This window comes from Canis lupus, chromosome 21 (genome assembly GCF_011100685.1).
Source record: "Canis lupus familiaris isolate Mischka breed German Shepherd chromosome 21, alternate assembly UU_Cfam_GSD_1.0, whole genome shotgun sequence".
NCBI lineage: Eukaryota > Metazoa > Chordata > Mammalia > Carnivora > Canidae > Canis > Canis lupus.
The window spans coordinates 26,468,164-26,491,281 of record NC_049242.1 but is presented as its reverse complement, the minus strand read 5'-3'; the positions used below and the strand labels follow the sequence as shown (position 1 = coordinate 26,491,281).

Sequence of the window (23,118 nt, the reverse complement as noted above, 5' to 3'; positions counted from 1 at the left end):
CCTGGAGCCTGTCTCTCACCTCAGTTCCATTAAACAAAGACAAGCAGGCCTAGCCCAGGCTTTTGGCAAAAAAGAAAAAAAAATTTATTTTCCTTCAAAATAAAATGTACAACCAGAAGAGATCAGGGCATGGGGCAGTAGGAGTAGAGGGGGATACCAGAGAGCCCATTTGGGGGCAGGAATCTGCCTCTGACCCCACTCCACACCTTTGCCAAGAAGAAAGAGTTTGTAAGCCAGATATTTCAGAAGGGAAGGAAAAGAGGTGCTGCACCAGTGCTTTTCCTGGAGCAAGTCACCCTTCAGGTACAGAGCACCACCTCCATAAGGCAGTGTCAGAACCGCAGACTGGCCGAGCCCTTAAAAATCATACAGCCCCCCCCACCCCAAAAAAATCATTCAGCCTTCCAACCCTCCATTACCCACATGGACACACTGAGGCTCAGGCAGGGAAAGGTACATGCTAAATTGGAGGTGAGCTCAGGCCTAGAACACCTGAGCAAACCTGGCAGGGGACTGTGGCCTTAGGTATGCCTGGGTGTGTACAGGAGAGGACTAGACACATCAGTTAAGTGAATGACCCTGTGGAGAGAAAAGGCTGTGGTTTTCAGGTAGCAGCCACTGCTAAGTGGTCCCCGACCTCAGCAAGAAGGTGGCTATGTAAAGACCAAGAACCGATGGTGGTTATGAACCTCAGGACTTTTTTTAGCACCAGATGGTGGAGCTCTCCTGCCAGCTCAGCTTCTTGGGGCTTCTCAGATAAGGGTGACGCTGCTGCTTGAAGGTTCCTGTGCCTTCAATTGGGGTGAGGGAAAGGAGCAGGGCTGTCCGAAGCCCTGTCCTGTGCCTTCCTCCTTTCTTCCCGCCCCTCCCCCAGCTTCAGCAGGACCCACAGAGGACACGGGGTGGGGAAGGCCAGAGTAGTTTCTTGTTTCTAGTTTCTGGGCAGTGGACTGCCTCTTTCCTAGCAGGAGAGAAACGGTTTAGAATCGCTTTTCCTCAGGCTGGGAGGTAATGAGCAGTTCCTTGTTCCCGAAGTCCCACCAGGCCGTCATGTGGAATGCCATGTTGGTTAGGACAACAGTATACTCCAGGATGGCAAAAATGGTGTACACTGTTGTGAGGACACAAAAACAGGGCATGGTGAGCCTTCTGCCCCCACCCCACCCTCCCGGGGCCTCCTAAGAAGTCCCCACCACCACATCTCTATACAGGGGACACGATGGCAGCCAGCCCCCAAGACCACTGCCATATCGCACACTACAGAAAACACAACTGTCCCATAGCCACTGTGACAACCTATGGATCCCAGCCTGGCCTCACCTCCAGCCTCACAATACATGTTGTGCCGAAAGTAGACAGCCAGCGCCGTGAAGAAGGAGATGAAGTTGATGATGAAAAGCCGCTGTTTCCAGTTGTAGGACTTGCGGTCCTAGGGGAATGGGCTATTTGATCACTCTGTAGCCTGTTGGATGTGTGTGGGCAGCCTCCCCTCTTGGCCTCAATTCCTAAGGGCTGTGTCTTAGCTCCCTTGGTTATAGAAGGGGATACAGGCAAGGGCAGCAGAAATGATGGGCATGTTCATATCCCTCCCTGCATTTGGGAGTATAATGAGGCCAAGGAGCAGTGGTGTCTCTGCCCCTCCCACTTTAGCAGGATGGAATATAAAAGTTACTTGGAGCCACCCACCCACCTGACACCTCCACATACTGTGGAGAGAAGAAAGGTGTGGGGGACGTAGAGGGCACTGGAGTTATTATAGACCACAGACCCCTGACACCATTCCTAACCCACAGCAGGGTGAGTGCTCTCACACATTCTATCCCCACTTGGAGCCTCCATCTCTTCTATTGTCCGTCTTCCATCCTACCTGAACACAGCCCTCGATTCTGACCAATTGATCACCCTCCACTTGTCCCCAAGTCCAAGTCCCAGGCCCAGCCCGGATTCCCGTTAGAACTCTGGTTCCCACCTCATCATTACCCACATCCCGAGGATGGGTGTCCTTGACTTTCCTCTGGGCCGCTTGGAGCCCCACTAGGGGTAGACCGTACCTCCTGACTTACTGTGTGCTTCTTGGTCAGCCTCCAGAGAATACAGGTGAGGAGCATGTGACCGAGGGATGAGGCAATGAACACGATGAAAGCATTTTCGTGGATGGCTGGAGGGAGAGAGGGGGCATTGGGAGCATGCACTTCAGGGAGCATCCGAACCCCTCCGTCTGAAGGTCCAAGCGAGGGAGGGTGTGGGGGTGGCCCTCCCCAACCCTTCCCTGCTCCTCCTTCCCTCATCTGGGCACCCACTGAAGTCCTCGGAAGAGGAGACGTAGGTGAGCACTAGCAGCGCAAGGTTCTCCACGACGTTGAGGCCGAAGTTGAGGCGGCAAAGTGGGCGGTAGCCAGGACACGGGGATGCGCAGCTGAGGTAGTGGTTCCAGTAGGCGAAGGCCACCAAGAAGCGGGGCGCCGAGTGCAGGCCGATGCAGAAGCGCCACACGTAGCGCTGGGGCACCTCCCCACCGATGGCCGAGCTCACCGAAGGCAGGTAATTGGGCACCTAGAGAGTTGTGACCCGTCTGGTGGCAGGCCTCCACTGGCCCCACCCACTCCATCTGCCAGAAATCACCCTGGCTCTCCTAAGGCTCTGCTCCAGCCCCTTCCACTCTAGGAAGGCCTCCTTGGGGCACTCCCCAGAGCTCTCCTGGGAGACGTCCCCTTCCAGGTCCCAGCCCCCAGGTAGCCTGATGGAAACTATACATGGCTGGGATGTCCGGGTGGCATGATACTGGAGTCCCAGGATCAAGTCCTAGGGATTGGAATCCCTGCGTGGAGTCTGTTTCTCTCTCTGACTCTATCTGTGTCTCTCATGAATAAATAAATAAAATCTTAAAAAAAAAAAAAAAAGAAAAGAAACTATACATGGCTGTGTGAAGCTGTAGACAGATTCGGATGCTCTCTGAGCCCGTAGCACAGAGATGCGCCTTTGGTAAGGCCTTGTGGGGGTCCGTGAGCCCAGGACCTTAGATACAGTCCTGAGGACAGGGATGAGTCACAGACCACCTGAGCTTCCTTGGGACAGTGCTGGATTCACTCGACAGCTAAGCTGTTCTTCCAACTGCTCCCAGTTCCACTTATTCTTCTGGGTAGGTGTGCCAAGGTGGTAGAGGGTCCTGTGAGATCTTGGGAGAGCTGGGTCAGAAGGGTACCCCCACCCTGATTATGCTTAAGAAAGTGGGTGCTCTTAACCTGGGATAGTCTAAGAAAATGACCCTACTCTTAGGCATCTCTCTCATTCATCTTTCTCAAAGCCTGGAATTCCTCATTCCTTAAGGAATTGGAGTACTATTCTTTAAAGTTGAGGAAGAGGGTGCCTGGATGGCTCAGTGGTTGAGTGTCTGCCTTCGGCTCAGGTCATGATCCCAGGGTCCTGGGATCGAGTCCTGCATGGGGCTCCCCATGGGGAGCCTGCTTCTCCCTCTGCCTCTCTCTGTGTGTCTTGAATGAATGAATGAATGAATAAATAAATAAATAAATAAATAAATAAATAAATAAATAAATAAATAAATAAAGTAGAGGAAGGATGGGCACCTGGGTGGCTCAGTGGTTGAGTGTCTGCCTTTGCTTTGGCTCAGGTCATGATCCCAGGGTCCTGGGATCGAGTCCTGCATCAGGCTCCCTGTAGGGAGCCTGCTTCTCCCTCTGTCTATGTCTCTGCCTCTCTCTCTCTGTCTCATGAATGAATAAATAAAATCTTTTTAAAATTTTTTTAAAGTTGAGGAAGGAGGAAGAGGCACATGTGAGAACTGGTGTGTTGCGTGACAGGGTGAGAGGATGAGGGATGAATGAACAACAGTGTAGATGGAGACAGGACAGCCAGGGATAGGAGGATGACCTCTCAGACTCCAGGGCCTATCTTTAATATGCATGTAACTCACCAGGGCTTGTGTGAGAATGTAGCCAGTCTGGAATATGAGGATCTGCATTTCCAAAGGATTCCAGGACTGGAAGCTATCAGTTTGCTGCGCACACTTTCTGTGGACTTTTTTAGACTTTCAAGAAGACCCAGAGCAGTGCCAGAGCCCAGCGACACAGCGAGTGAATGACCCTGCTGTGACTATAGCAGGGCCAGTCTTCAGAGATGGAGTTCTAAGAGGTCCCTTTCTTTCTCTAAATGGGGATGTTGACTGGGTCTCCATCAAGGCGGGGCAGGTAGCAATGATGGAGGTAGCTCATGGAGCAGGGTTCGGCCTGGGGGAACACCTGCCAGGGGCTTTGAAGCCTTCACGGGAAAGGAAACAGATTCCCCTCAGCACTCTCAGAGGCAGCTTGGGGACAGGGTGCTGTTCTCAAGGCTAAAGCTTGAGATAATAACATAGCCTGAGACCAGGCTCAGATACTCACTCTGAGTAAAGAGGCAGCATGGAGGCTTCAGAGCCACACAAATCCAGGTCTGCATCCCATCTCTGCCTTTATTAGATGAGTGACCTTGAGCAGGTCACTTCACCTCCCAGAGCTTCAACTTCCTCACTGGCAAAATAGGGATGCTACCACCTACCTTGCAAGATGGTTCCGAATATTAAATATAATGTCTGCAGAGCGTCTGCAATGTTTGGTACACAATGGCTACAAGCGATGGCTTTCAGAAGACCAATTTTTTTGCTGAAAAGCCTGCAAATAGCTGGTGAGCTATGTGGTTCTTGAACATGGCAAGACTGCACATGAGCTAGCGGTGGAAATCCTATCTTCGCCAGAGATTTCTGAGATCTCCAAGTCTCCTCACTTTTCAGCCCCTCTGAGTAGGTCCCGTGAGTAAGGTCAGTAGGGGTGTTGCCTTTACTTCCTAGAATATTCATTCTGAAAACTCCTGCCCCAACCCCAGCAAGTGTAATGGGAGCAGAACCAACAGGAGCTTTTTTTTTTTTTTTTTTTTTTTTTTTTAGCATGAGCTTCTAAAGCTTGGCTGGGAGGGCCTAGAACCCTAACTGGGAAACAGGTAAAGGGTAGAGATGGCAAAGAGCTGGGGGACATCTCAGGAGGAAGGGAGGGCCCTCTGGCTACTCATGCCATCCTCAGAAGTTGCTCTCAGATTAGGGGTTGAGGTAGGATGCTGAGAGCAGGCATTTCTTCTTTCTCTCTTTCACACACACACAATCAGGTATAGATATTCATATCTGTCACCCTATCCCCCACACACAAGTTCCCCACTCACCAATTATGCTAGCAACATCAGGAGCTATCAGAGACCAGGTCCCCAGTTCACTCTAAGTCTCCCCGTGAGCTCAGAACTTAAGGTACTGAGATGGGAACATAACCCCTTTCCCCAAGAACAGAAACCCTTCCACTGGCATGGAAGATGTGGCTCAGTGGATCTATGGCAGGTCAGTAGATAAGAAATTAACATAGTATAAAGGGTGAGAGTCCAAAAAATTCCTTATTATAACACCTCAGATTTCACCATTAGAGATTCATTCATTTGATAAAGTCCCCTGAAGTTATGGATGATTTTTCTATCTACTGCCCCCATCCCTTGCCAACTGGACACAACCTCTTATCCCTATCAATTCAACCAGTTACCCTTCTCTGGACTCCATCCCCACCTCGCCATCCTCATAATCCCCATGTTAGTTCTGGTCTCTCCAGTAGCATGAATTATTATTACACTAGCCTCCTCACTGATCTCCCTATTCTTGCCACCTACCCTTAAATCTGTTCTCCACTCAGGAGCCAGAATGGTCTTCTAAAGCATAAATCCGATTACGTCCCTCCCCTGCTTAAAATCATTCTAAAGCTCACCACTGCCCTCTGGATAAAATCATTAGTCATCAGCCTGGCATTCGCAAAATTCTTCTTTACCTGAATAGCTGCAATGCCCCCTGCTTCAGGAAGGAAGTCTTCCCCACATCCAGGCTAGATGAAGTGCTTCCTTTGGGCCCCCTGATCCCTATGCTCCCCTTTATCAGAGCAGGAGTCCCATCTCACTGGGCCTGGGACTGTCTCTTGCAGGATGAGAGGCTAAGAGCAAGTCCATATTCAGTTCCAGGCCCCTGACAGAACCTCTGGCCCCGAGCCCTTGGGAAAGGCCTGGTGGACTGCTCCTAGAGGCAAGAAGTCCATGTAGCTTTCTAACCAGCAGAGCCCTGAGTGGACACAGGTTGTAGGACCTGAGGCTGCCAGAGGGAGAAACCACACTAGAAGATTCCAGGGTACCTACCACCACCTCTGACTTCTCCTGGCTCCAGGCCCCATCTGACTTCTCAGTCCTGGCTTCCTTCCCAGTCTGGTTTTTCATCAGTCTCCTCTTCCCTCTCATGACCTCTCTTGCCTATTTCCCTCCCTTCTCTTTCCCTCTCCCATCCAATCCCTGGGACTCTGTGATCTTCTACTCTCAGAGCACCAAGAATCCACTCTTACTCTGTCCCTGCTCATAAATTCCTCCTGCCATCCCTTTAGATCCCCTTCCCCTCTCTCTGAGCCTCCCCCTTTTCTCCCACTCTCTGATTCCAATCTTACCGCCATCTCCCAACCTGGCCCTGACCCAGGAGCGGGGGAGCTTGGCACTCACCCCACAGTCAGTGGCCACCGTGTACTCAAAGTGGAACACCAGGGACCAGATGATGCAGAAGAAGAAGCCGAACATGGGGAAAGTGATGACCCACCAGATCATGGCCGTGAAGCGGAGCCGGAACACAGGTCCATCCGGGTCCAAGGGCTGTGAGGCCGCAGAGAACATCCTGTAGGGAGTGGTGCCCAAGCAGGGCGAGGGACAGGACTTGGGGCCTAGTGGGACACCTGGCCCTTAGGAAGTGGGACCTTTCCCAGAGCTGGCTCCTCTGGGTATTGGGAAGAGCCAGAGTAGAAAGAGCAGAAGGGGAAAAGGAAAGCAGTGCAGAAAATAAGGAGATGCAGAGAGAGATGGGGCGGGAGCTGCTGAGTCAGGCAGGGTCAGCTCTTAGGAACCCTTTTGGCCCAATGGTCATGTAGGTCCACCTCCTGAAGAGTCTGGAGATGAGAGGTTCCCAGTGGCCTGAACCAGGCAGTTCTGATGGGCCACCTCATTCTCAAGACTCTCATACCCACTCAGAAGGGTCAGAGGTAGAAAGGTTATTATTTTTGTTCCATACAAGAGGAGAGCTATGCCAGGATCAAACATTAGGACTAAGGCCTCAGCCACCTGACAGCCTAAAGCTCCCAAGTCAAGGCTTTCTTCAGGCCAAATAACCTAGACAAAGGACCCTTGGCTCAGACTGGCCCAAGCCCTCCCACTGACCCTGTCTGACCACATTCCTGCTCTTCACCCAAGTTCAACTAGGAACAGTGGGAGTGCCCAGAACCTATTTCTCTGGGGCCACATGCTGCCAACCAGCACACCCCCAGGCTTAGAATGATCCAAGCCTCAGGCCAGCAGCACTGTCATCTCAAGATACCAGGGTCCCTACAGAAGCCCAGACTTCTACCTCCTTCCTCTCTCAAAAGACTGTCACCCAATCCAAAGTTTATAGGAATCTGAGAGTCACAGGAAACTTCTCCACTCATCTTGAGCCTGTATGCTGGGTTGGATCCAGCAAGGACAAACTCAGACCAAGGGAGCTGAGCTTCTTCCACTAGGCAGAGAACTCCCTCCTCTCACCCCCCACTGCCCCAACCACCATGACTTGCAAGCAGGGTTCCCTTCTGGGGGACAGACAGAAATGGCTTTGTGTTAAAAGGCCTAGGATCAAACCTCCCTTGGGACTCATGCCTCCCTCCGTTAAGGGATCCCCAGTCCACTACTCCAGCTCAGCATCAGAAAAATGGGGCAGGGGCACGCACTGGGCAACACTCACACTGGGTGCTGATGGATCCGGGGCTTGGCTTGAGGGCTCTAGCCAGACTGAGACTATCCTAGGACTGGAGGGTCCCACCCCTAGCTCCCCAGAGCCTGCCCTCCCGCCCACAGAGACCAGATCTCCACGCCTGCCCAAGCACACAGCCCTCCCAAGGCCAACAAGGCCATATCATAATTCCTGGAACACTCTGCAAAGATAAGAGTGATAGTGGCTAAGGTCAGCCTACAGTAGCTTCTTTGCCAAGGATGGGTGTAGGTACCTTTCTGAGTGCTGTGTCCTGGGATACGGGCAGGTCTCTGGGAAGGGGAAGGGAGAAAGCAGAATAGGATTTCACCCCTTTTTGTTGGAGCAGGATTATGTCTGTTGGGCCTAACTGAAGAGCTAGTTAATCTTGGATAATAGATTCAAGACCCAAAAGAGCTCTAGGGGCACCTGGGTGGCTCAGTCGGTTGAGTATCCACCTCTGACTCAGGTCATGATCCTGGGGTCCTGAGATTGAGTCCCACATTGGGCTACCCTGCACTGTGGGAAGTCTGCTGCTCCCTCTGCTTATGCTCTCTCTCTCTGTCAAATAAATAAATAAAACCTTTAAAAAACAAAGCATATCTAGATGGGACTGAATATGAGGTTATCAGTGTCCAGCCTGCTGTGCAGAAACAGCTAACATCAGTTCAAGATACCTTAACAGGGGTCTAACAGCCAGTAATAGGAATGCAACAGTACTGCTGTTGACCGTACTGCCCAGGCCATATGAAGTCCTATGCCCAGATCAGGGCCTCATATGGAGGAAACAGTGACCAACTGGGCCAAAACTAGGGGCGCATGTCCTGTGAGGGTTGTCTAAAAGAACTGGAGTTATGCTACCCAATAAGAGTAAACTCAGGGACCCCCCATCACAGCTGTCCCATCTCTGCAGGACTGGCGTAACGTCAGGAGGAGAAAGCAGCTCTTAGGGTCCCGAAGCAGACCCAGTGCAAAACCAGGGATTCACCTGAAAGAGAATGTATCCTCACTACAAGAGTCTGCCAATTGTTAGTTACTCTGCCTCCTTGGAATAGGCTGCCTGGAGAGGAAGGAAGCTCCCCATCACTAGGGATATGCAAGCAAAGGCAAAGTCATCTAATTATAGATGCATTAGACTAAGGTTATTTCTTTTATTCCTAGGGTTGGCAATTCCTGGAATACTCTAGGTGAGAAATTCAGAACATACATCCACCTGGATTGTCCCTAGGTGGCTCCAACATAGTAGTCCCAGAGAGTGGGGACAAATCACCCCCTGGGTCACTAAGCTCAGTCCTGGCCCAGAGTGGCCAGGTACCTGTGCCCCTATGCCCATGCCTTAGCTCTCCAACTAGTATGCCAAGAATGGGTTATACATATATCAGGTATGCTGGGTTATTGATCCCATTAGCCCTTAGGAGCCAGCCATGAGAGGCAGAGCAAATAGCTTACTCCACTTAACTCCATATACCGTACAAATATTATAATTTTCTGGATGGACTATGACAACACGGCACCAGGTACCAGGTACCAATTCCCGAGGCATTGGCGGGGGGGGGGGCGGGAGGGGGTCCTATTTATTTACTCAACAAATTCTGATTCAGATGTAATGCCCACTTTGAAGAAGCTCCTGGTCTGGTGGGGAACAAGACACAAATATGATTTGATAGAGCTGTATGAAAAATAGGGAACTCTCAGAGGAGGGAGTGATTAAGTCTGCCCCCAAGGAGGCTAGGGAAGGCTTTTCAAAGGAAGAGACACTTGAGAAGAGTTTTGCAAGATACAAAGGAGTTGATGGGTGAGAGGAACATCTGAGGCATTAGCTAAGGTGAAAACTAGGTTGGGAAAAGCCATTGGTTGGACCCTTTCTGATCCTTCCCGACCCCCCGCCCCGCCCCTCCATCATCTGGTCACCCCTTTTCCTTCCAGTTCTGTTCTTTCTGATAGCTCCCAGCCCGGGGTCTCATCAGACTGGCCACCCACAGCTCAAGGCCAATATCTATCCATTGACAAATCAAGGAGAGGAAAAACTTCAAGTCCTATGAACAAAAGAGGTAGGCCCCATTCCACACCACCAGCCAGACCCCAGTCCTAGTCATAGCCCTATTTTTGGAGCAGATGCTTTTTATAGGAAGGCGGGAAGTTGAGCTGAGTGAGGGCCTTCATAGCTCTCTCTGATGCTACTCCAAGGGTCTATGTCCAGGCCCTGCCTCCTTTCCACCTAGAGCCCCTAAGCTCTTCCTCTCCTCCCTACCTTCCAACCTGACAAACTCCTCTTCCTCCTCTCCCTTCTGCTTCTTGCCCTTCACATTTCCCAAACCACCTGCCTATTCTTCCTCTGTCTAGCTCTACACTAGCCCTGAGAAGGAGGATGGGAATTATCAACTCCATTTTAGACATGAGGAAGCTGAGGCTCAGCCTCTGTGTCTCAGGTAATTCAGAGTCAGTGGATGAACTAGGCATGTAACAGAGGTCAACACAGGTCTCACTCTCTTTACTCTGATATATTACAGAGAAAACTCACATTTTTCTCCTGTCAAAAAACTCATTCCATATTCCCGTCTAGAGGGTACATGGCTACCTATGGGAATGTAGCTCATATACACATATGGAATACATACACACACACATCATCAGGCCTTCCTCCAGACACGCACAGATACGGTCTCTCCCACACACATACAGTCATGTCCTTCACAGCCACACACACGCATACATAATCACAATCCCACAGACACAGGCACAGCCCACAGTGCCATACTGAGAGGCTCCAGCACCCTCAACCTCAGGCCTGTTCTCTCTCTATCCCTCACAAAACCCTGGGGCTCCTGAATCTGCCCCTCTATGAAAGTAAAGATTGGGTTCTGGGGCTGCCCAACTTCAGGCACACTAGGCTCTAGTGACCTTCATTAAAAGTGGCAGAAGGCCAATTCTTGAGACCCCGATTTGCAGGCACCCTAACCCCCAGCAGCCCAATTTGATTGATGGATCCCACTGGAGAGCTCACTAATCCTGTTAAAATAGAACCAGGATCCAGGCAGCCTGGGTGGCTCAGCGGTTTATTTTATTTTATTTATTTATTTATTTATTTATTTATTTATTTATTTACTTACTTACTTACTTACTTACTTATTTATTTTTTGGCTCAGCGGTTTAGTGCCGTCTTCAGCCCAGGGTGTGATCCTGGAGACCCGGGATCAAGTCCCAAGTCAGGCTCCCTGCATGGAGCCTGTTCTCCATCTGCCTGTGTCTCTGCCTCTTTCTCTCTCTCTCTCTCTGTGTTTCTCATGAACAAATAAATAAAATCTTAAAAAAAAAAAAAATAGAACCAGGATCCAAAAAGATCCAACTGGGCCTGAATATGAGATACCATTTCCCGACCCCACTTGGCAAGCCCTACCCCACAGTGTGTGGCCGTAGTCTCCTTGAAGTGGAAGAGCAGGGACCAGAGGATGCAGAAGAGGAAGGCGACAAGTGGACAGCAGACCGTGACCAGGGCCACCAGGGTGAAGCGGAGCCGGACCAGGGTCCCATCCCGGTCCAGTGGCAGTGGGACCTGGTACATCTTGTCACACCTGGGGATGAAGTAATGTGCTGTCAAGACCCAAGGCAGCAAGGCTGGGACTCAGTGGTGAAGCTGGCCCTTGTGCTCAGTCCTCAGCTTTGCTGTGCTATGGGTTGAAGAGTCTGAGAAGAAAGTCAGCTAGCCCCTAAGCTTGGACAGCCCCTGCCCTGAAGACTGACTGGAAATCCCAAGAGAACATTCATCCTCAATTTCAGAGTAAAGACAATAAACCCAATCTATGCTAAAACGAAACCTGAATATATTGGGAGAACTACTTCTCCCTTATAAGCTGGCTTTAGAGGCCTAGGACAACAGGAGCTGGTTTAACTGGTCTTTCTGGTTTCAGGAACCTATCCTAAAGGCTCCCAGTGGACAGGATGGCTCATCTACACCCATAGGCCTTTGAGCCTCCAGGCTTCAGGGCCTCCCTTCAGCTCTCCCTGCTTCACTCACTGGCCCAGCATCTTCTGTACTTCCAGTCCCTTCCCAGGTTCTGTGTGCCTGCACCACAGTGCATGGCAGCAAGGACTCCATGGAAGCCTATAGAACTCTGACCCCCTGCCTGTCCCCGCCTCCTGCCTCACGTGCTCTGAGGGTGAAAGGCTTTGCAGAATCAGGCCTAGTGCTAGCCTAGGCTTGCTTTTTGCTGCAAAGAGCTGCCTTGTCAGCTTCTGGAGGCTTCCCAGTACCCATGGGGGCCTGTCCATCCCCCACCAGAGATGAAGTAAAGGCTCCTGAGGACTATGACCGCCCCCCGCCCCCCGCCCCGCCAGATGGGAATAGGAAAGTTAGGAACTATAATAACCAAGTATACACCAACAGTCCTAGCCCAGCCTCCCTTAGTGTATAGAAGGTGACATTGAGGCCAAGAGAAGAGTGGGAACCTACTCCGGGTTCTACAACAACTTGAAGGAAGACCCAGCAGTGGGGAGATGTAGGGCCCTGATGGTCACAAACTGCAGCTCTTGCCTTCTGTGACCCCTTCCTTGCTGACCCAGAGGTCTGGGCAGAAACGTCAGGTCAGGTCAAATTAGGAGGGGAGAGTGAAGGGGTGTCTGTCCAGAAGAGAAAGAAAGGTAAATCAAATCCTATAGAGATGAGTCAGTGAGCCCTGTCCCCACTGCAGCAGAGAAACCAAGATGCAGAGAGAGAAGGTCCTTCCTCAAAGCCAGATGATGAGCCTGAGGGAAAGCCATCCTTGGAACTTGGGCTTCTAGCAGCCAAACTAGGGCTGGCTCCAGATTCATGAAGAACCTGCCCCTCTGGACTCAAAGGTCTCACCAGATCAAGCCCCAACTCTTCCTGGCCCCACCCTGACATTCCAGAACCAGGTGAATACGCCTCTGTGTTCTCCTCCATCTTCTCCTACCCACCTCTGCCAGGCCCGATTAGGCAGCCTGCCCCAGTTGCCCAAAGTCCTTCCTCCCTTCAGGAGCCAGGGATCTCCTAGGGTAGTTGGAAGTGACTCTGGTGACCGCCCAAATCAAACACATTTCTTGGATCATCCCCAAATGGACTAGAAGTCCCTACAGGCCTACAGGGGAGTAACTTCCCCACCCAGTCCAAACCCTGATTCTATACTTTTAGCAGCACTAGTCTCTTTCCTGAAGCCAGTGATTCTAGATCCTTCAGGAGCCACTGGGATGCCCAAACTGAAGGCCAGATCCTCAGTGAATTACTAGGCACTGCCCAAGGCAAGGGGGTGGATAAAGAGATTGGAGAAATGGTCTATTCCACAGCGTGGAGGTGTGCCTGGATTCTCTGTTAGCTGTGTGACCTTGGACAAGTCATCTAATCACTCTGGGCCTTTTTCCACAGCTGTGCAACATGAAGATCATGTGGTTCAGATGACCAATAGGGCCATTCCAACATGGCCATTTTATTCCTCCAGGCCTCAGGACAGGGAGCTCACTACCTGAAGGGCAGCTGTTCAGCCCCAATCAGCTCTTAACCTCTTCATAGGGACTACTTGCTGGACACTGCTTTCTTAGGAGTATCCCAACTTTATTTACAAAGGCCCCAGAGATCTTCTCAGCCTCCAGCAGGAATCCATACTTACCGGGTACCTTTTGAGTATGAGGCACCCTGATTAGCACTTGATACACTTGATATACATTATTTCTTTAATCCTCTCTATAATTCTACACAGGCCCTATAGCTTGTGTATTTCCATTTCACAGTAGAGGCAATTGAGGCTCGGGGAGGTTAAAAACACTTGCCCAAGGTCACAGGCTAGTAACTGGCAGAGGTGGGATTTGAAATTACTGTATGGGGTTCCAGGGCGCACCCGCCCCCCCTCCCACCCCCTACACACACCTCCATCCCTGGCAGCTAAAGAGAAACCAGAAAACTAGCAGTCCCTGCGAAGTGAAGAAGGGAGAGCTCCACCAATGCACACGCAGCACCATGTGGGGGAGCAGGGTTAGTTCAGAAGTCGGGACAGCAGCAGATTCTGGGTGAGCCCCAGCCAGCACCGTCAGAGCTTGGGGCTGGGCCGTGAGGAGGCCGGACCGCGTGGCGGAGCTCCCCCAAGCGGGGTTGCCCGGCAGTCCCGCTCACCCATCCCCATACTCACCCAGGCTGTGGCGGCGAGGAGGCCCCGCCAGCGCAGGCCGGGCGCTGGGGGAACCCGAGGGGAGCCCAGGCCCGGCCAGGGGCCAGCGGCGGGGGGCGGGCCGGTGCGGGAACGGCGGGGGCGGGGCCAGCGCGCTCGGGGAGGAAACTGCGCCCAGATCCTGCGTTGGCCCCTCCCCACCTCTGCGGACCTGGACCCTGGGCGCTCCCCCTCGATCCGGCGTCCCCCGGTGCCTGCTCGCCCAGCTCCAGCCCGCCCCACTAATTCCTGCTGCGTGGGGGCAGCCGGAAGAGCCCTGGACCCCTGGGTTGGACACGCGGGATGAGCCACCTTCCACCTTACCTCTCGGCTGCGTTCCATCACCTGTTGAAAGAGCGTAAGATTAATTCAACAGGGCCCCGAATTCTCTCATTTCCTAACCTCGGTCTCTCCAGCCCACGCCCCCAAGTCTAGCCGAGTTACCCGGCCTCGCCCTTCTGAAACATTACAACAGTTTTGCCCCGGCCTTAGCGCCCCTCCCGGTAACTCTGCTCTCCAGAGCCGATTCGGGCATTTCAGGAAAGGGAAGAGCACCTTTTGGGTAGAGAGATCAGGGAGGCCCATCCTCAAAACTCTGGGCCAGAGCTTGTTCCCGCCTTTGATCAGAAGAGGGCGCCCTGTCCTGTCCGACACAACAGTGCCCTGGGTCTCTACCCACCCCGAAAGGGTTGATCCTTAGCCCCCAGCTGTCCCCTCCACCCCGACTGGCCCACACAGGAACTCGAGGAGGACTGTTGGGGTTGTCAGAACACCTGCAGGGGGTGAAGGATCTCCGAGTTAGACGTGGTTACCATCACATTTTCCTATTTAAATCCCCACAGTAGTAATTAGCACATTTTGAGCATTCTCTGTCTTCCAGGGACTTTTCTACTTCTTATACATTATCCCATTTAATCTTCCTTAACCCCATTAGGTAGATACTATTAATATCCCCATTTTACCGATAGGAAACAGAAAAGCTATGTTACCTATTCACACAGTTATAAATGTCAGAACCTGGATTGGGGTCTGGCACCTGAGGCCATTCTCTTAATCCCTATATGGTTGACCCTGGAACAACACGAGTTTGAACAGCGCAGGTCCACTTACACAGCACAATATTGTAAATGTATTTTCTCTTCCTTATGATTTTCTTTAAAAAATATATACAGGGCAGCCCCGGTGGCCCAGAGGTTTAGCGCCGCCTTCAGCCCAGGGCGTGATCCTGGAGTCCTGGGATCGAGTTCCACGTCGGGCTCCCTGCTTCTCCCCGTGCCTGTGTCTCTGCCTCTCTCTCTCTCTAATTTTTTTTTAATTTAATTTATTTATGATAGACACACAGTGAGAGAGAGAGAAACCAAAGTACTACTATTAGTACTTTGTTAACCAAAGTACTACTATTTGTAGTTAAGTTCTATGGGAGTCAAAAGTTATACAAGGATTTTTTTTTAAGATTTTATTTATTCATTCATAATAGATCCAGAGAGAGGCAGAGACATAGGCAGAGGGAGAAGCAGGCTCCCCATGGGGAATTTGATGCCAGACTCCATCCCAGGACCCCAGAACCACAACTTGAACCAAAGGCAGACATTCACCCACTAAACTATCCAGAGACCCTGTGTACATGGATTTTTGACTGTGCCAGAGTTCAGCACCCTAACTCCTGTGTCGTTCAGGAGTCAAATGTATAATGTTAATCCACAAGGTAGCTATAATCACCACTTTGCAGGTGGATACAGAGGCTCCAATTTGATTAACTTGCCAGAGCTCTTTTTCATGCATCCATTCTTGTTCATTCACTGAGCCTAGACCCTGTCTGTGGCAGGCCCTAGCCGGGCAATGGTGGGGACCCAGAGATACCTCACTCCTGGGGGACCCATGTCTGGAGAGGTGATACCTTATTTTAAAAGCTACCTTTTTTTTTTTTTTTTTTTTTACCTCGAACTCTCCTCCACTCTGTCCTTTAAGGTCCCAGGACAAATGAACATTTAGTAACACTTAACTGAAAGAAAACCTCCTTTTAGTTTCAAAAATTAGATGTAGGTTTCCTACCTTAGGGCTTTGTGTCATCTTCTTTTTCTAGCTCCAACCCACAGATGCCTACTCTTAGTCTTTATTCCCTATCTTGACAGTTTGTTCCTTTGGCTCTAAATACCATTCCCTGAGGCTGGGTCCCTTCTCTCTGCCTCTATACTACCCCAATGATATATTAATCTTGCCTTTAATTCTTTGGTGATTTGGGCAATTCACCATACTGTCCTGAATCTTGGTTTCTTCATCTGTATGATGGTTTTAGGAATATCCACAGCAGAGGGTTGCTGTGAGAATTAAATGAGGTAGGGGCACCCAGGTGGCTCAGCCACATTCTCCCTCTGCCTATGTCTTTGCCCTCTCTGTGTCTCTCATGAATAAATAAAATCTGGGGGGAAAAAAGGGGAGTTGAGCAAGCATCTAAGCCTCCAGTCTTGCCTTCGTTCAGTGGGCACTCAGTGTTTGCCAAAGGACATTTGCCCATTGTCTAAGTAGCTGCTGCTGTTGAAGCTTTTCTTTCTTTTCTTTTTTTCTTTTCTTTTCTTTCTTTCTTTTCTTTTCTTTCTTCTTTCTTTCTTTCTTTCTTTCTTTCTTTCTTTCTTTCTTTCTTTCTTTCTTTCTTTCAAGATTTTATTTATTTATTCACGAGAGACACAGAAAGAGAGGCAGAGATACAGGCAGAGGGAGAAGGAGGCTCCCTGTGAGGAGCCCAATGTGGAACTCAATCCCGGGACTCCAGGATCACACCCTAAGTCAAAGGCAGACATTCAACTGCTGAGCCACCCAGGCATCCCCCCTGTTGAAGCCTTTCAATGTCTCCTGTCCTCCTGGTTTCGTTTGCCTGATGCCTGGACATACCCCAAAGAGGCCTGTGCCTGAAACAGCACCACCCGACTTTCCAGCTTTGGCCACAACTCCTGCTCCACTTCCCCTGCCCACACACACATCAGATACCTCAAGCCATTTATTTACAGGGATGTTCCAGCCCCCAGTAGCATGGGGATGGTGTAGAGGTAGGAAGCATAAGAAAAGTGAATGTGGGGGTGCAGTTGTCAAGGAAAGCTTCATGTGGATCTCCTTCACTGGCCTCCTTGCTCTACTAGCTCTTCATTTATAGGCACATTTGCTCTTCTTTTTTTTTTTTTTTTTTTTTTTACATTTGCTCTTCTTAAAACACAGATCTGATCATGTGCCTCCTTTGCTGCAAACTATTTAATAACTCCCTATGGCTTTTAGGATCAAGAGCAAATTCCTTAGTGGGGTATTCAACATCCTTCATAATCTGGTCATCCTCTACTCTGGCAAGCACATATCTCATAGTCCGGCTACACTTAATTCTTCATGAGCTTTGCTTAACTTCTTCCTCTCTCCCTTGGCGCCCTGATTTGCCCACCTCCCCGTTCCCCAGAAAGCATAAAAAGTCCATCACACCTTTATTAGGACTGACCAGTATAGTGAAATCATCTGTTACGTGTCTGTGTCCCCCACTCCGCCTGGGAGCTCATTTAAGGATGGAACCCTCACCCATTATATTTATTTCTGAATCTCTCAGCTTAGGCCAGGGCAGACATAGGAGCCCAGAAAATATTTATTGGGTTGATTGACTTGAACTGGGTATTGAAGGATAGGCAGGATTTAGATATATCATGAGGAGATTTAGGAATCGTAAGAAAAGTCTCCAAAGAAACACTGCCGTTGTAGAGGATAGAGGCACAATGAATATGTCCTGGGGTAGGTAAAGAAGCAGGGACACAGTGCTAATGACATCCAGTTTCAGGCCAAACTCTGCCCCTGTCTCCTGGGCCGCCTCAGGAAAGTCTTCCAAGGTTGAGGTGGAATTGTTTTGTTCTTCCTAGAGATCTTTCTCACGGCAAAGATCCTTCCTGGATGGCTTTAAACTACCCACACCAGGCTCTCCCATCTGTTCTAGGCCCATTCTGCCTCAAATTGTAATTAAATCTTCATTGTGTATTTTGTTCTTCGTTTTTCAACTTTCTTTGGCTCCCCTATCATTTCCAGGATGAGGTTCCAGTTTGCAACTCTGGATATACTGAGCTCTTTCCTGGTCCTACATCTTTGTTCTTTCTGTTCATCTGGCCTGAGATGCCTCTTTTCTTCCATCTCAGCAAACTGCACTTTGCCTATAAGGTATTAATGAATGTCACACTTAGCAATGCATGTGGTAACTTCTAGGGAGATGACTACAATAATATAAAAAGGAGAATTTAATTTCTAAACTGGTACAGGAGGAGAAACTAAGTAATGTAAAAGAATGTTAAGAAAACAGGGATTTACATGAAAACAAGCAGTTGAAAAGAGGGTTATCATCATCAGTTATTAGGGAAATGTTTACAAAAACCTCAATGAGGTGTAACTTTATAGCGCCTAAGATGGCTATAATAATAATAATAAAAGGAAAATAGCAAGTGTTGGCAAGGGTGTGGAAAAGTGTAACCCTCACCCACTGCTAGCAGTAATGTAAAAGAGTGCAGCCACTTTGGAAAACAGTCTGGTAGTTCCTCACATAATTAAACACACAGTTACGAAAGACCCCATAAATCCACTCCTAGGTATAAACACAGGAGAATTGAAAACATACATCCATAAAAAACTTGTACATCAATGTCCATAGCAGTATTATTCATAGTGGCCACAAGGTAGAAACTCAAATGTCATTCAACTTTTGACCGTATACATGAAATATGGCTTATCCACAAAATGGAATATTATTCTATCATAAAATGGAATGAAGTTCTGTTAGGTGCTACAACAGGGAAGAACCTTGAAAACATTATGTTAACTGAAATAATTCAGACACAAAGGCCACATATTGTATGATTCCATTTATAGGTGATGTCCAGATAGGCAAATCCATTGAGATAAAAAGTAGATTAGTAGTTGCCAGGGGCTGGGGTGAGGGAAGATGGGGAATGACTGCTAATGATCTGGGATTTCTTTTTGGGTAACGAAAATCTTTTGGAATTAGGTAGTAGTGATAGCTGCACAACTTTGTGAATATAATTGACCCTTGAACAACACAGGTGTTTTAAGGGGTGCTAACCCCCTATAGTCCAAAATCCAAGTAAAACTTTTGACTCCTCAAAACCATAGCTACTAAGAGCCTACTGTTGAGCAGAAACCTTACTGATAACATAAACAGTTGATGAACACATATTTTATATGTGCTATATATTACATATTGTATTCTTATAATAAAATAAGCTGGAGAAAAGAATATGTTCTTAAGGACATCATAAAGAAGAAAAAATACATTTACAGTGCTGTATTGTATTTATTGAAAAAAATTCTCTTACAAGTGAGCATACCCCAAGGGTGCCTGGATGGCTTAGTGGGTTGAGTGTCTAACTCTTGGTTTTGGCTCAGGTCATAATTTCGGGGTCATGAGTTGAAGTCCTATGTCAGGCTCCCTGATCAGCAGGGAGTCTACTCTAGATTCTCTTCCTCTCCCTCTGCTCCTCCCACTGCTCATGCTCGCTCTAATAAATAAATCTTTAAAAAATAAGTGAACCTGCCCAGTTAAAATCCATGTCATTCTAGGGTCAACTATATTAAATTCTCTGGAATCATATACTTTAAATGGGTAAATATTGGGACACCTCACTGGCTCAGCAGTTTAGCGCCTGCCTTCAGCCCAGGGCATGATCCTGGAGTCCTGGTATTGAGTCCCACGTCGGGCTCCCTGCATGGAGCCTGCTTCTCCCTCTGCCTATGTCTCTGCCTCTCTCTCTCTCTCTGTGTCTCTCATGAATTAATAAATAAACTCTTTTAAAAAATGGGTAAATATTATATTATGTGAGTTATATCTCAATTTTTTAAAAATCTGGCAGGACTGAGACTCAAAAGAAAATGGAAGTTATTACTATTACAAAAGAACTAAAATTAAAAAAAAAGAATAAAGGAAAGAAACAGAAATGGAACAGATTGGACAAATTAGAAAATGCTAGATAAAACCCTGAATATACCAGTAAATTCTTTAAATGCAATAGACTAAATGCTCTAGTTCAAAGTCAAATGTATTCACACAAGATTTATGAAAATCTAATTGTATGTTATTTATAAACATTATCCTTCCTTATCAAGTTGTAGGAAAAAGAGGAAGGAAATCAACCTTTACTAGGTACTTACTGTGTGTCAAACATGTGCCCAGTTCTTTGCAAATTCCCTTATTTGACCTTTACAAGACCTTACAACATGGGAATTTTTCTGCCCATTTTATAGATAAGGGAAGTGGGTCACAGAACAGTTAAATATTTGTGCGAGGTCTAAAAAGTAGCAAGACATACTTAGCTGTTTAACTCCAAATCTGACACTCTTTCCAATGTACCACTTAAGAAATCTAGACCATCACTCTGAAAGACAAAGTCTCTTGCTCTTCCCTGATTCTGTAGTCTTTATGAGTCCTGTCTCCTCCCTGAGGACCAATGTTTCAAAGCTGCATAGGGTGAGCTCTCACAGCATGTATGTGAGAGACTGGAGGGTTCCTAGCACAGAGCTGGACTTTCCTTTGTTTTGTCTCTCTTGGCCAGAGCAGAGTGTTGAGCTTTGGACATCTCTGGGATCCTGATGCCCAGGAGAGGGCTTGGTTCAGCAAACTTGTGAGCACGCACCAAATTCCTTTTCTTTAGAAGGGAAGAAGGAAGATGATGATAATCAAAAAGGCATTATGAGAATTAGGCAGAGTAAGAGTATATTGTCTACAAAGTCCTTTCTAGGGCAGAAGTACCCAGGAATGATGAACTTAATAACCATATGCCTACCACAGTAAGCATATGCAGAGAAGTCTTTCTGCATAGAAATCATCAGAAGGGATCCCTGGGTGGCGCAGCGGTTTGGCACCTGCCTTTGGCCCAGGGCGCGATCCTGGAGACCCGGGATCGAATCCCACATTGGGCTCCCGGTGCATGGAGCCTGCTTCTCCCTCTGACTATGTCTCTGCCTCTCTCTCTCTCTCTCTGTGACTATCATAAATAAAAAAAAAAAAAAAGAAAAAGAAATCATCAGAATTATAGAACTTTTACCTTGTGGCACCCCTCATCCAATGCCTCTCCCTCCAGTCTTCCTGCAACTATGCACTATTTAATGATCCTAGCTTCTGTATACACACTAGTACTTTGGACTGAATGTATTTACTTACAACATACTTTTGAGCCCCATTTCTGTGTCAGAATCAGTGTCTTAGAATATTTAGAATGGAAATTTCTTGATATTTTATTTATTTATTCATTTTGAGAGAGTGTACACACATGCACATGAGCGGGGGAGGGTCGAGGGGGGCAGAGGAAGAGAGAATCTCAAGCAGGTTCAATGCTCAGTGTGGAGCCCTACACAGGACTCAATCTCATGACACTGAGATCATGACTTGAGCTGAAATCAAGAGTCAGATGCTTACCTGGCTGAGTTACCCAAATGCCTCAGGAATTCCTTGACATTTTTAAAGAATAGGAATAATTATTTTACAGACAAGAAAACAGGTTCAGGTGTTAAGAAATTTGCCCAAATTCACACAGGTAATAAATGGTTGGACTCAGATTTAAACCCAGGGTTCCCTGACTTAAAAGTCTCACACTTCTAAAAAAAAAAAAAAAAAGTCTCACACTTCTACTACTATTCTGCTTAAGACAATAATTCACTCATTCATGCATGAAACATTTAATGTGGACCTACACTGTAGGCCTGGCCTTAGGGATACCAGAATAGTTGTGTTTCAGGACTGAAGGATGAGAAATCAAAGTTTCAGTAGGTCTTTGAGGAAGGTACAGTAAACTATCCAGGGAGAACTAATGACTTTCTAATGTAGAACACAGGCAAGGGAGGGTGGAGGAAAGGAAGGGATGTTTGGATGCAGGAGTGGGGGGAAAGTGGCTGGAGTCAGATGTTTAAACTAGCTTTCCTATTTGAACATCTATATATTTATTTTTTCCTTCCTTTGAACACCAACTGAGCACCTACCAGATGTCTCCTATCCATTATCTTATTTCATCTTTACAACCATTCCGCTTCCTAACAAATTAGCCAATTTTTTCTAATTCCTTGCTACCATTGAACACTAAGAGGGATTTAAATTCATCTACTTTTGTGCAGAGCCCATTTCAGTCTTGTATTGATGTTCCAGGAGAAGGTGGTGGTGGAGAGTAGTCTGAATAGGTTTTGCTTTCTGAGCACAGTCCCTGCTATTCTGTGTCAGGACTCTCAGTTACTGGGTCTGGTTTCTAGAACATGCTCAACATTTCCCCTTGTAATACTTCTGTTTTGGACTAGGCCAGGGTGGGGAAGGGAAACCTTTATGAATAAAATGCCGCTGTGACCTTAAAGAGCCTGGGCACAGAAGACAGAAAAGTAAATAATAGGATACAAAGTGACAAAGCTGTAACAGAGGCCTGCCCAACCAAGCAGTAGCCCAACACTCTGAGACAGATCTGGGAATGTATCCCAGAGAAGGCGGGAACATTTGAACCAGGCCTTTAAGAATAAATAAGAGCTCCTAAAGTGCAGGTGGTTAAGAAGTTCCAAGAATACTCATTTGTAACATATCCTACCCTGAGCCATTCCCTTAGGGCATGCTCATAGCGTCTATTCTGGGGATTCAGAGAGGAAAGGTTGTGACGGGGCCGGCATAGGTTGGGAAACCAGGAGGCCAGGTTTTGGGGCCTCAGAGCAGCTGCAGGCGAGCTATGCGGAGAGACAGACCTCCCAGGAGGGCCCTCCAGCTCCGCACGTGGTCTGGCCAGGAAGTACGGGCAGGACTACGGGGAAGCCTTCCCATCACCGCCCGCGGACTGGGGCAACGAAAGGGTAGAATAGTTACCATGCCATCCTGGAGCCTCCCCTCTGATTGGCCCGAGCTTCAGCAGCCTGACTGTCTCGGCTCCAACGCGGGGGGCGGAGCCTCGGCATAGCGTCACCACCCTTCTCCCGCACCCCGCCCAGTGCACACCAACGCAGCCACTCACAAGCCCGCCTCGCGGGGGCCTTGTGTGACGTCACGACTCGCCCCAGCCAATCGCGGCAGAGGGGGCGGGACTCCCTGTCCCTCCCACCGTCCCTCCCATTTCCCCCCCGTAACTCCTCCCGTTCCTCCTCTTCCCC

General features: G+C 48.6%; 1 protein-coding gene and 1 long non-coding RNA gene across 17 annotated transcripts; both read right to left on the bottom strand.

Moving 5' to 3' along the window:
• Positions 1–60: 60 nt before the first annotated feature.
• PGAP2 (post-GPI attachment to proteins 2) lies at positions 61–22,976 on the bottom strand. 16 transcript variants are annotated; one of them, XM_038568816.1, is made up of 9 exons: positions 22,838–22,937; positions 20,535–20,651; positions 14,305–14,325; positions 11,223–11,397; positions 6,559–6,705; positions 2,301–2,553; positions 2,052–2,158; positions 1,321–1,429; positions 61–1,111 (listed from the first exon to the last, which is right to left on the bottom strand). In XM_038568816.1, exons 4-9 carry the CDS (start codon positions 11,385–11,387, stop codon positions 981–983), a joined length of 912 nt encoding a protein of 303 aa, XP_038424744.1. In that variant the 5' UTR covers positions 11,388–11,397; positions 14,305–14,325; positions 20,535–20,651; positions 22,838–22,937; the 3' UTR covers positions 61–980. The 16 variants fall into 16 exon arrangements, with proteins under 16 accessions (XP_038424744.1, XP_038424747.1, XP_038424753.1 ...); XM_038568819.1 differs by having other exon boundaries at positions 6,559–6,727; positions 22,838–22,936; XM_038568825.1 differs by lacking the exon at positions 20,535–20,651 and having other exon boundaries at positions 6,559–6,727; positions 22,838–22,976.
• On the bottom strand, positions 17,144–20,525 carry LOC119864985. The gene is made up of 2 exons (XR_005375692.1): positions 20,316–20,525; positions 17,144–18,152 (listed from the first exon to the last, which is right to left on the bottom strand). It is a non-coding gene; the product is annotated as an uncharacterized LOC119864985 (long non-coding RNA).
• Positions 22,977–23,118: the final 142 nt, after the last annotated feature.

What these genes read in the sequence shown, in the direction of transcription:
- PGAP2 (XM_038568810.1), bottom strand. Translation starts at nt 22,926, where the DNA reads ATGCCGAGGCTCCGCCCCCCGCGTTGGAGCCGAGACAGTCAGGCTGCT. An exon ending in CTCCTCTTCCGAGGACTTCA is followed by an intron (nt 2,159 to 2,300) that starts GTGGGTGCCCAG and finishes CTCTCCCTCCAG; the next exon opens with CCATCCACGAAAATGCTTTC. An exon ending in CATGTATTGTGAGGCTGGAG is followed by an intron (nt 1,112 to 1,320) that starts GTGAGGCCAGGC and finishes TCCTCACAACAG; the next exon opens with TGTACACCATTTTTGCCATC.